Genomic DNA, 12,424 nt, shown 5'->3' with positions numbered 1-12,424 from the left:
CACCAAGGACAGAACACATTTTGTTGGTAACCCCATGACATCCACCACCAGCTTACCATGTTCTACCTTTAGCAAACAGCCACATCCTCACCCGATCCAACATCAAAAACCCATCATCATCCTGGCTCCACAGAAACAGGAAAAGAGACAATACACACAGCATGGACGATCAATAACAGGGGAAAACAACACTGAAATCTTATTCCAACAAGTTTTTTCCGGAGAAACAAACAAACTGCGGAGGGGAAAACGAGACAAGCTCAATTTATACAAAAGGTAGCAAACTACATTACCATCTCTACATAGTTACAGCCTTTTCCCAGCCCCGTAACCGTTTTGACAAAAGTTTACACATCCAACGAACTGCTCAAAAACAGTACCAAACCTAGCTTGACATAACATTAACCTTAAAGCTGCAAACATGGATAGAAGCATTGCTTTGTCGCCGAATAAGGGGGGGAGATGGCTCATATCTCACACGTCGTAAGGAGGATGAGGGCTCCTTGGTCCAACCTCGCTGGCCTTCTCGTATGCGTCCGATGTGGACTTTCTCCGAAATCGGAACGATTCTCTGCCTCCTAAACAACATCATCCATGTTAACAACTTATTAAACTTCAAGACAACTAATCATATTTAAACTTATACAAAATTATACTAAACTAAATTCAATTACGGAATGGTAATTAAGATCGCTTATGTAACTTATGTTCAATCCTAACCATTTGTGTAATTTTCAACCTAAAATGCACGAAAACCAAATTCGGACAATTCACTAAATTTAGGCCATATAAATCCAAAACTTTAGCAATTGTACAACAACGACGTTTACTTCAACTAAAATGTGCCAAGTTTGGTGACATATTTGTTACACAAAATAAAATCTTGAGTGATAGCTATGATTTACATCAATATATATATATATATAAGATGACATATTCGCTATACAAAATAAAACCTTCCATGTTAATTGTGGTTTACATTTTCTTATATATATATGCACGCACGTAGGGATATTCGTGACGATATATCCCATAAACACAAGGACCCCATAACGTTAATACAATTAGACCGCCATGAAAGACACCATAAGTTATTGATGAATTTAACAAAGCAAAACAACCTAGATGGACCAAACTAGGGCAGATGTTTGTATTTCTCTAAGCTTAATATATCCATGCATGATTGTACGTCAACGAGGACAAAATTGTCAACTTCCTAACTCTCAGACAAAAACACGCTTGCATTGCATCCAGCTAACATTGCATTATCATTATCCATGGAGGAAACATACAAAAACGTTAAATGACATAAATACCCTCCAAAAGTCCACTTATCAGAAAAAATATACGTTGACGGAACTACCCTTCAATAGTCCACCTATGGAGATGTTTCTAGACACAATAGTCCACCTTTCCGGGAGAGGATATCTTGGGATTTAAGGAAATAAATCAGGGACAAATTCGGCATTAAGAGCAAAAAATAATTAAGGAAGTGGGATATATTATTACCGGAAAAAGGAGATACCGGAGGAGTAGACCCGGCTGGCGAAATCGGAGGCGATCCGTTCTGATAACCCGGCGGTTTTACTATCATAATACTACGTGTCACTCTGGTAGGTTCCTCCGACGTTTCATCACCGTACGATCTCACACTCCCACCATCAGATTCTGATCATTAGATCACCAAACCACAACTTTAAAAAATAATCACGAGAAATTGTAAATAAAATTGTAAACGTCTGATCAAAATAATAAAATTTCATTTCATAACAATTCTCGCTTTATTAGTAGCTGCTCGTCAGTTCGATTTACAACTTTCAATTACTTTTGGTGACTATTTCGATTACTTTTAGTGAGACATTTGTTGTTTATATATGACTAAAGCGCGCCACGCCGCCACCGACGAAAGATAGCAAGAGGTTGGGGAAGAGAGGGGAGGGGGGCCTAAGGCGTACCCTTGGCGGAGCTAGGCCGGAAAGTAAAAGTGGAGTGCTTTCGGAGCTTGCCGAGGCCGTTATCGGGTCGGGGACCCGCAACGGTGTCGTCCCACAACTGGTCCAGTAGCCCCATATGGTCGGAAGCTAAGCAGGATATCGACGTATTTTAGCGGATCCGGCGTATCTCAAGATCCTTCTTGTTTAAAGAAACTAGATAGCCAGGATAGAGAACGCCTCGAAAGGAGTGACGTAGATATTTAACGACCAAATGAGGCGGGGAGGGGGTTAAAGGTCGAACAAGTTATCACAAATCTGGACCGTCGACTTGAATCTAAGCAAAAAGTAGTTACGTGGCAAACGGATCGAGGAGCACGTGGTTGAGGATAAGATCAGGTGTGACAGGTGGGACCAAAAAACTCGGAGATCTTAGGAGTCAGGGCCTGTCACGTGACCGGGGCATCTTTTAAGAATGGCCGAAAGAACGAAAATACCCCTGACTTTATCCAGCTGGATCGTAAACGGTCAGGCTTTTTGGAGGAAATTACGAGGGTGACCTAACTAGATTCTCAGCCGCCGTTGTGATATATTGTTGTATTTATCACGAGATAGTAGTACAATCTTGAGACAATAATTAATCTGCTCTTGTTATATTAATCATGAATAATTAACACAGTGATTAGTCACACTAAACTGCTTCTATTGGACTGCTTTAAAAGAGAGCAATGGCCCAAATCATTTGATTAAGAAACTTTGATGGGGAAATTATGGTGACTTCTAACTTAATCACATTATTAAAATGGGGTTGCCGAATCGGTTTTCTTTTGATTACTTCCTCTTGTCTTCCTCCCAAAGATTTAAAGTCAAAATCTTTTCCCATCCACCAAAACCTTAACCTTTACTCAACTTTTAACTTTACTTTTACTTATTTTTAAATTAGATCCAACGATTTTAGATATAACCCATTAATACGTTACCAAATTAAATAATTTTAAATTTAAAATTATCATGCTTCGTGTCTTAAATTGATTAGATTTGCTTAATTCACATATAATACGTTTAACTTATTTAAATAACTGCCATATCATGTCTATTCTTAGAAAATGATTTATTTAACTTGTTTATGATACTTCTTTAAATAGGTAAATAGTGTTAATTATGTTTAGATGAGTTAATTGCATAGTAATCGTATCATGTCGTACATTTTTAACTCAACTTGTTTAATAATTACTAATCATATTGTATCGTGTAACATGTTTAATAAACGTATTCACATATCTATTTAAAAACTTAACCTGTTCAATTAATTATATTATACTCGTGTTTATTTATATAATTGTTAATATTTATTTAACCTTTTATGATACCTATTTAAGTAGGTAAATTGTCTTAGTCGAATGAGTTTGTTGAATTACAATTGAGTTATGTTATATAAAATTTAATTCAACTTATTTAATAAATTGTTAATCGTGTTATGTCGTATAACAAACTTATTTGCATGCCTATTTAGAATCTTGATCCCTTGAAGGTGTCGTATCTATGTTTACTCATATAACTATTAATATCATACTTAAATAAAATACGATTAAAACACGACAATACAAATTATCAAGTTTGCTTTAAATTCAAGTGGTTTAGATTAAGGTAAGATTTAGTGTTAAAAGACTTTTTTCTTTGTTTATTGAAATTAATTAAAATCTTCAAGCATTTATTTATCTACATGAATTAAAATAGTATATCAACAAATGATTAAGATTTGAACAATTACTAAACAGGTATGGATATTTTTATTTTTTTATTTTGGTTCAATGAATAGAACCAATAAGGTAACCCAACAAGACAAAGCCTAACTATATGTCTACTTCACAATCTAAAGTTCTAAACTTTTTTCCACTTTGCTTGTGATTATTACAATTACATTATCTTTATCGCAATAAAAGAATAAAGAGAACAAAAAGGTGAGGACTTGACCAAGTCTTATTCATGTTGTGGCCGAGGAAACAATTGGACTAGGAGCTTTGGATATTCAGAAGAACTGGGCCTCCAATTATAACTGGTTTTTGCATAAGAAATCAGTTCACCAATGGGAATTAAGAATGGTAGTAAGACAAGAACATAAAAACATTACAACTAAAAAAGAACAGCATTCATAGAACAGAACCAACAATGCATTTCATCCTTGGGTCTAGCCAAGTTATCATTCAAGAACATATATGAATCACCAAAGAAGCATGGGATGAGCAAGCTAAATGCATTTTTTGATTTTTTTTTAATCTAATTTAAAGCAATTTGACACCTGCTTCCTTGAGAGAATCGATGACAGCCTTCACCTTACCATGATACTTCTGTTCTCGCTTCAAGAAAACAGAAACAGCGGGTATCTCTTTCAGCAGTAACCGTTCCCCAAGTAGCTTCCCAATCTTGGCAGCAGCTGCCACATCCCGAGTAGATTCCATGCTTGCCCTGAGGGCCTTCTCCTGTGAGCTTGCTGAAGAAGCTACGGTTGCAGTTGGAGAATGGATTACTTGGGCACTTACATACTTGTTTGTGAAATGCATCTTCAGGACATACGGCTTTAGAAATTTCGTAATTCTTGGCGGCCTAACAGGTGGAGGGATAACCATCTCTGTTCACAAAGAAAAGATTAGATCAACTCAAGCAACACCGTCATGATCATTTAAGAAGAAAATGCCACGGAAAATGTGATTATAGATTATCAAAATAGTAAAGAAAAATATCTCAAATTACAGAGAAAAGAAAAGCTCAGTAGTCATATGTATGAAATCTGATTTTAGAAAGAGTAACATTATACCAAAAATTTTACTAAATTGAAAAGCAAATCCTTTGAGTTTCGAGAAATGAATTGCAAAACCCTCAGCATCCTCAGCAGGGACTTCTGACAAAGTTTTCTTAAAGTAATACGACTTTTTCTTAGATTGGAGAACGATTCTCAAATTTCTATGCCAATCCAAGAAGTTTGGCTCAGTGATCTCAGCAAGGACATCTGGCAAAGCTTTCTTAAAGTCATACAACTTTCCTTGGATTTGAGAACAATTCTCAAATTTCAATGTTAATCCAAGAAGTTTGGGCCAGTGAACTCAGCAAGGACTTCTGGCAAAGCTTTCTTAAAGTCATACAACTTTTCCTTGGATTCAAGAACGATTTTCAAAGCTCAATGTTAATCCAAGAAGTTTGGCTCAGTGAACTGAGCAGGGACGTCTGGCAAAGCTTTCTTAAAGGCACACGACTTTGTCTTTGCTTCCAGAACGATTCTCAAATTTCTATTCCAATCCAAGAAGTTTGGCCTAGTGAACTTCTTAGCATCAAATATGCTACAGAGTGATACGTCCTTGCCCATGTTTCCAGCAATCAAAAAATATATATAAAGATTATTTAAACGATTTAGTGACTTAGTACAAATAAGAAACAAACTTCTGAAGAACATAGTATTACATTAGAACTTCATAGTCATTCATATTCAATTTAACACCTTATTGATAGAATTGACTCCAACTATTCCTACACCCAGCAAAACCAAATCAGGCCTGTTTCAAGCAAAAGATTAAGAACCCAATTACCTTAAACAAACATTAAGACTTGGAGGAAAAGATTTGTACAACAAAGGGCTTACAAAGATTCCTTATACTTATTCTACAACTTAATTGGTTTCTCTCACAAGCATTTCATCGAACATGTTCTCTATCAAGTTCAATGCCTTGTTTTTTATGAAATATAACGATAATCGGAACATAACCCAGAAACTCAACCAAAATTACGTATACCCAAAAACATTGTTTCGGTGTTTATATAAAGCTGACCTGGATTTGGCGGTGGTGCAGTCTCTGGGGTTCGGTTCGGGAGCTGAGGAACAATGGTTGTTGGTCTCCCTTTTCTCGTCAAAACGCAAGCCGTTTTGAACTCATCGTGGGCAAAAGTGAGTCCTACTGACAGACACATGTGGGCTTCGTGAGGCCCACAGCATACTTCAACAAAGGATAAGTCCGAATATTTATAGTTTTTAATTTTTAAAAATAAAAATAAAAATTTTAATATTTTTTAATTTAAATAAAATTAAATTTTACTTTTTGACAAGAAATCATGTACAAACTAAAAAACTAAATACTTGAGTGTAAATTAAAATTTTAATATATTTTATTAAAATATATATGTATTATATACTCATTCATTAATATTTATCAATTTAACTGTCTAAGTTTGGTCTAACCTTATATTAGATTGGTTTAATTATATATACATATATATTGGGACTCTATCCCCTTTGCGCACCCTTCCTTTTGCTTCAGGATGGCTAAGTAGCACAGCAATTAAGCTTTCTGAAATGTGTGGTTGATGAAGACTGAAGAGGAAGTATATCCCCAAGGAAAACCTTATGCAATGGCAGCCTTGAAGTTAATGTCCAGATCCCAAAGTGAGAACCTGAATGGTATTAATCAAGGAAAACCGATGGGGATATTTTTCTGCAGGCAAGACCTGTATGGTTTCTATCTGATGCTGCAAACTATGTAAGAAAGAATAAATACAAGCAACTTTTCCTTTGTACCAAGCAACTTGCATGAGCATTCATGCGAAGGGAAAACACAGGAACTAATTAAACGTTTGTCTCCCCCTCTTCTCTCATTTTCTAAAGGTCCTTTTCACTTCCTTCAGCAGCATCAGATCAAGTTTCGAGTGAAGAGAAAAGAAATATGATGGAACCATGTTTTATAAACTTTTTAATTTCAGAACTTCTGTCTCTGTATCTTCCATGGTTGTCCTTCCAGGTGGACCAAAGCCAGACTTCAAGCATATATATATATATATATATATATATATATAGACTCTCTTTAGCAAGTGACAAAATCATTGTCTAAATAGTGGGGTTTTCACCAAGCCTAGAAATTTGTGCATTGCGTGTGCAAATACCCTCCAAATTCATCATATTCCTCCTCTCTCTCTCTCTCTCTCACTGTGTCAATCGTTTACACCATTGCTTGCATTTTAAGGTTCTGATCAATCTGCATTTACTGTCTCCCCCCTTATCTGGATTCAATTTCCAACACCAAAATGCCCTATCAAATTAAGCTTCCTCCCCTTAATTAAACCCCATTTTGTTTTTCTGGAGAATAAGTTAAGAAAGAAAAAAGAACCTTGGGGGGTGGTCAATTAAGCAGGAAACCCCCAGTTTTTAAGGCAAAGTGGAAGGCACTGCCACTTTGCTTACAAAACCAATCTCTTTTTTGACTGCCATTTATATAAACTCTTACGCCATCTTTGCTTCCTTTCTGTGACAAATGGGACAGTTTCCAAGCGTGTGTTTCTTTTGCTTCAGCTTCAACATGCTCCGTACACTCACCCAGGTAATAGAGATAAAGGGTGAGAGAGAGAGAGAGAGAGAGAGAGCAACAAGTCAACAATGGAAAGTACAATTTGTATGAATCACGTTGCATTGGTCAAACACAGGGAGTCATTTCTTCTGCAAATGAGCATTTGCCTTTTGTTTTTCTCTGTGAAGAATTCATCTCTTTTCTTCCTTCTTGTTACTGTACAAACTTGGATCAAATACTGTAAACCCAAAATAGAAGAAAAAAAAGAAGAAAAATTTACTACTCCTACCCTCTTTCATTGGTGTATACATATTAAAGAAAAATTTACTACTCCTACCCTCTTTCATTGGTGTATACATATTAATGATGAACGGTTAAAAAGGAACCAAGTTTTCTAGCACCTTTGGTGTCCCATTTCTCACCATTTTTCTCCTGTCTGAGACAGAACCTCGTCTGCTTGCCTGTAGCAGTTTGGTCACACTAAAGCTAATCAACATTTCTGGTCCTCAGGCTACTGTCAGGATGCAAGAAAGTGTGCTCCTCATCACATAAACAGCCCATGCATATATAATTGCAACAGTTTGGCATGTGACAGAGCTGGTCTTCCATGCAAATTCATGTGAAAGATGCTTATTGCCATAGTGCAAACTGGAGAGTAAACCTAACAAGAACTATAACATCTAACATATATATACATATACACACACTTACATACTATATCATAAATTGAAAGTGATGAATCATCTTGGCCAGTGTTTTCATGAAACTTTGATTTCTAGAGATAGGCTAACAAATGCCAAAACAACAAGAATTCACTATGGGAAGTGAAATACAGCAAAACTGGAACTCAGAATTTACCTTCTGATATCAGGTGAGGTGCACTGCAGCCACATATGAGAGAGATGAGAGAAAAAGGGTGAGGAACTCATGGTGGAGAAGGGGAGCACGTGCACAGTTCACTGGGGGAGTATGTTAAACTCGAGATAGCTAAACTAGGACTTGCACGTGCCCTGCTTCTCCAACAAGAGCTACTCACCCACTATGACAATAACCATAGAAGAAAAATTTGCCTGAGATGAGTTGGGACAGCAAGGAACTCTCGTGCATTTATATACTACAAGTTTTTGAGAGCGAGGGAGAGAGAGAAAAAGGTGAAAAAGATTTATTGAGATTGAGTCTAGAAGTGGACATTCTTTAAAGACAACCTCTCCAATTTAAGTTTTCAGGCATCTATGCACCCCCACCACCATTCTTAATGAATTTCAAATGCAAAAACAACCCCTTTCAATTAATTAACATTGCAGCATCACTCTCCCTGGTCAGAAACTTGACCAGCACTCGCCCTATCAATGAGAATCAAAGCTGTGGGTTCCCAACCTCCTCCTTGCACGTGACTGCAACTGCAACGTGATGAAAGTGGGATTTTTTTTTCCTTTGGAAAAATGGTCCAGAATTGATGGTATCACCCTTAACAGATATGACCTTGAATTTGACACAGCCTCCAGTAAATCTTATTCTCACCGGTTTTGATTAGTGGGTTTGAGATATTACGCCCCATTACGTAATGAATTGGGTCAGTCTTGTGGGGGATGCTTCCTGCCGCCAAAATAGAGCAAACCCAATTCTTTTTTTCATCCAAATTTTGCTCGTCATGTCATCACAAATCTGTATTGAAACTCTAAAATTCTTGTTTCCCTCAGCAGTGCCTTAACTTGTTAGCCTTAAACTCGAGCTCAAATCTTTACTTAAAAGACAAAATCAAGTCGTTGTCTTTATCTAACTCCTGTCAACTCGAGTCTAATTCCTGCTTTTTGGCATTGCTGGGGAGACAATGGGAGAGAGACTGGTCCTTTGTTTTTCTTTACTGCCATCCTGTTTGGCATTAAATCATTTCAGATACTTGACGTGTTTCAAAGTAAAGTAACCCTTTTTTCCAACTATTATTAGGGCTGTAATTATATTTTTTGTCATCGATTTGAACTTTGGGTAGTGAAATTTCTCCCAAAGCTGGTTTTTTGCCTTGTCGCTCAAGTAAAAATATGTGGGTGCATCTGATGCAGGGGCTAATCTTAGATTCTCAAAACTTTTTTCAAATATATCGAATGCTGGGGAACTTGACATTTGACCAAAAGGATTGATGGCTATGAATGAAAGATTGAATGGTGGTAAAAAAAGGGGATAGAGACCTTGGCTTTTGGCATGGCAAAGACTGGATGGTGGTGAGCATGATGCAGCAAGCAGGCACAGGGCAGAGAGACCAGTGAAAGAAATTGCACGTTGGGGTTGCGTGTTGGACCTGAGTTTTTGATTAAATGGTAGACAGAGAAAAAAGGGTATTTTGTTTTCATTTTTTTTCTCTCCTCAAAGAAGTGAGTGTTGGGTTTTGGAGACAACAGGGAGACTCCCTAGGTAGATATGATTCCCTATCTTTGGTAGGAATTCACTTCCTTGCTTCACCCCCATGGTTTAGATCCCCCTATTGTCTTATAAATGTTCTACCAAGAGAAAAAGAAACCAACAGAAAAACATATTAATGCTGCAATGACAACCATGTTCATTGAATATCCCTATAGAAGTTTTCCCTGGGTAAAGTTTTAAGCTTATGACATGAGTGAACTAGAGGAAAATCAAATCCTGACCAGGAACAAATTATGTAATTCACTCACAAATTTGGGATCAGACACTCCTAGAGTCTGCATTAATTGGTTGGGAAGAAAGGAAGAACGGGGCTTGGAAAGCAGAACTAAGTCGAGAATATTCAAGCCTTTTGCATCAAAATAAACTCCATTCCAACTTTAGCCTTTCATCAGGATTGGCAAAAAACCAGTACTCCAACTTAGTTTGATCCCTTTTCTCATGGTGTTGCCCAGACCCTGATTGTAGAGTCTAGTCTCTAGATGATGAAAATCTGTAAAGCTTCCGAAAACACGCGAAGGACTGAAACTTAGAGGAGTGGCGAGCATCACCATGGAATCAGCTAAAAAACAAAGCTGAGAGAATTAGCAAATGGTCATAAGTGGAATGCCTCCAATCCTCCTTACTGATACCATTCTAAGCTTAACTACAAAATCACAATATAAAATGGGTTCAATTGGATATACCACATTCCATGATGCAATCTTTAATATCCCAATCCTCAAAAAGTGGCATTGCAAAATGTTATATTCAAAAATAAGTTTGTAAGCCCAATTGTTCAACATATTTAGCCTCAAAATAATCAAAATGAAAAAAAAATGACCAAGCAATTAGTGTTACAACGGGTCGATCCCAACTATCAGTCTTCTTCCTCTCCCTCGTTCTCAGCAATGTTGAAGTACCTTAGTTCATAAACAGCTTGATCTTTGCTGGATGCAATCACTCAGAGCCAATCCCGTACATTATGTTTCTTTAAGTATTTTTTGGTCAAGTACTTCAGATATCTGAACAAAAGTGCAGAAAGAAACCGAGGGAATGAACATATAGCAAATAAGTATACATGAGATCATATGTTCAAGCACAATGGCAAGTGTCTAAATGGTAGTGACAACTATGAACAATACAACATAGAAAGCTGCCATTTCAAGACTCTACAAGCAAATGATGCTAATCAGGGAACTAATGGATGATGCTGAAATGCAACATTCAAAATTATATCAAAGCCTAACTCTGACTAAAAGATTCAGCTAATTCCCTATACCTAAAACTAAAATATATTTCATCTGAAAAGTGGAAAGGTGGTTTGCTAACTCTGCAGTATTTTAGCCACATAAACGGAATTTTGGCTTCATCAGAGAATTGAAGTTTCTTTATGTGAGTAAAGAATACTAATGGAGGGCACACTTGAACCCTAAACCAATCAGATGAGAAACCACGACTACACATGCGACACTAATGTTTATTACTCGGAGCAAACAATGCTATCAGAAGGGAAGCAAAACAAAACCAATCTCAATTTGAACAAATATAAGTACAATAGGTTAGTCAAATATCTTCCATAATAGTTTCAAGTGCCCATTGTTTTAAGCATAAAATAACAGCAAAGGACTCTCATTCCTTAAACAGTTTCACATATGAGTTAGAAACATATAATCTCATCTTAATGCAAAATAAAACAACCCTTTTTTTTTTTTACCTCTTGGAGAAGGCGCCATCAGCAGTGACAATGATTTTGCTCTTCTCGAGGGTGAGAGCTACAGTTTCACCGAGCGCAGCAGCCTTGCCTCCAACCTTGATCCTCTCCTGCAGAAACTTCTCCAGGGAGGCAATTTCCATGATTTTATCCTCCACCGGCTTCGAGCAATCGATAGTGAACGTAACTCCCTTCTTCTTCCCCTTGGGTCCAGCCGCACTACCTCGACTCATTTTCAATTTATCCTACGGCAATCAGCCAATGAAGTAAAGATTAAAATCAACAAAATTTACAATAAGTCCTGTCACCACAAAAGGTGAGAATAAATTTTCTCACTTTTCCCTCATTTTCTTGATAACCAATCACATCCAATGATAAATGTGTCCTCTTTCCAATCAGCTTGTATGAAAATTTAACTATTTAAGTAGCCTATCATTGAGCTATACTCTGTTTGGTAGCTGAGACAATGCAGGAACTTGAATTACATCAAAATTTGGAAAGCTAGAGGAATTGCTCCGTTGATAAAAATAATTTAAAAAAAAAGTAAAATTCATTGATTAACCAATGGATTTTCCTTTGTATTTTCAATAGGAAAATTTTCTATCCAAATTTCCTTCATTTTCTATCAAGCAAACAGATGCAGCTAACCTCATCTTGCTAAGGAAGGGAAAGAGAGTTACCGGTGAATGAGCGTTGAAAGCTGAAACTGAAGAAAAGGCGGTGACTTGAGAAGAAGAAGAAACGTTCGGATTTTTAAGGGGTTAAACGATTTCCCATTTAGAATTTGGGGACCTTAATTTCGGTCTATAGTCTTGGTGCGAGTGATGATCTGATGCGGCAGTGGTGCACCGTTTGCTGTGAAAAAGTAATGGTGATCAACGGCCAAGGTATTAAGGCAATTATTGACTTCAAGCAGTTATTTTTTTCGTTCTTTTTTAAAATTTAATGTATATTTGAGGTTCAAACTCAAAATTTGTTCAATATTAGTACTAATATTTAAGGGTTTAAAAGCCAAATTCCCTTGTTAGAATTCTAATGCTTGGAAATGCCCTTGTTCT

General features: G+C 36.8%; 2 protein-coding genes and 1 pseudogene across 5 annotated transcripts; all 3 read right to left on the bottom strand.

The window, feature by feature from the left end:
- Window positions 1-173: 173 nt before the first annotated feature.
- Window positions 174-2,178, bottom strand: LOC18600486 (Dormancy/auxin associated family protein). 2 transcript variants are annotated; one of them, XM_018122308.2, is made up of 3 exons: window positions 1,956-2,178; window positions 1,510-1,668; window positions 174-571 (listed from the first exon to the last, which is right to left on the bottom strand). In XM_018122308.2, exons 1-3 carry the CDS (start codon window positions 2,068-2,070, stop codon window positions 468-470), a joined length of 378 nt encoding a protein of 125 aa, XP_017977797.2. In that variant the 5' UTR covers window positions 2,071-2,178; the 3' UTR covers window positions 174-467. The 2 variants fall into 2 exon arrangements, with proteins under 2 accessions (XP_017977797.2, XP_007031019.3); XM_007030957.3 differs by having other exon boundaries at window positions 174-578; window positions 1,956-2,177.
- Window positions 2,179-3,702: 1,524 nt separating this feature from the next.
- Window positions 3,703-5,920, bottom strand: LOC18600485 (Ribosomal L18p/L5e family protein). Of its 2 annotated transcripts, XM_088806126.1 has the most exons (3): window positions 5,753-5,920; window positions 4,270-4,560; window positions 3,703-3,987 (listed from the first exon to the last, which is right to left on the bottom strand). In XM_088806126.1, exons 1-3 carry the CDS (start codon window positions 5,889-5,891, stop codon window positions 3,944-3,946), a joined length of 474 nt encoding a protein of 157 aa, XP_088662252.1. In that variant the 5' UTR covers window positions 5,892-5,920; the 3' UTR covers window positions 3,703-3,943. The 2 variants fall into 2 exon arrangements, with proteins under 2 accessions (XP_088662252.1, XP_017976202.1); XM_018120713.2 differs by lacking the exon at window positions 3,703-3,987 and having other exon boundaries at window positions 4,066-4,560; window positions 5,753-5,918.
- A 4,458-nt stretch (window positions 5,921-10,378) lies between these two features.
- On the bottom strand, window positions 10,379-12,150 carry LOC18600484 (large ribosomal subunit protein eL22z-like; annotated as a pseudogene). The gene is made up of 3 exons (XR_016026207.1): window positions 12,047-12,150; window positions 11,370-11,611; window positions 10,379-10,677 (listed from the first exon to the last, which is right to left on the bottom strand). The product of XR_016026207.1 is annotated as a large ribosomal subunit protein eL22z-like (transcript).
- Window positions 12,151-12,424: the final 274 nt, after the last annotated feature.

Source organism: Theobroma cacao, chromosome 5, assembly GCF_053813885.1.
Source record: "Theobroma cacao isolate CCN51 chromosome 5, ASM5381388v1, whole genome shotgun sequence".
NCBI lineage: Eukaryota > Viridiplantae > Streptophyta > Magnoliopsida > Malvales > Malvaceae > Theobroma > Theobroma cacao.
The sequence above is the reverse complement of the archived record's forward strand: the minus strand, read 5'-3'. Positions and strand labels throughout refer to the sequence as shown.

Excerpts from the sequence above, each read along its gene's own strand:
- LOC18600486 (XM_018122308.2), bottom strand. The coding sequence starts at position 2,070 with ATGGGGCTACTGGACCAGTTGTGGGACGACACCGTTGCGGGTCCCCGA. Across the intron at positions 1,669-1,955 it reads CCGGCCTAGCTCCGCCAAGG|AATCTGATGGTGGGAGTGTG; the intron begins GTACGCCTTAGG and ends TCTAATGATCAG. Across the intron at positions 572-1,509 it reads TCCGGTATCTCCTTTTTCCG|AGAATCGTTCCGATTTCGGA; the intron begins GTAATAATATAT and ends TTTAGGAGGCAG.
- LOC18600485 (XM_018120713.2), bottom strand. The coding sequence starts at position 5,891 with ATGTGTCTGTCAGTAGGACTCACTTTTGCCCACGATGAGTTCAAAACG. Across the intron at positions 4,561-5,752 it reads TGCACCACCGCCAAATCCAG|AGATGGTTATCCCTCCACCT; the intron begins GTCAGCTTTATA and ends CTTTGTGAACAG.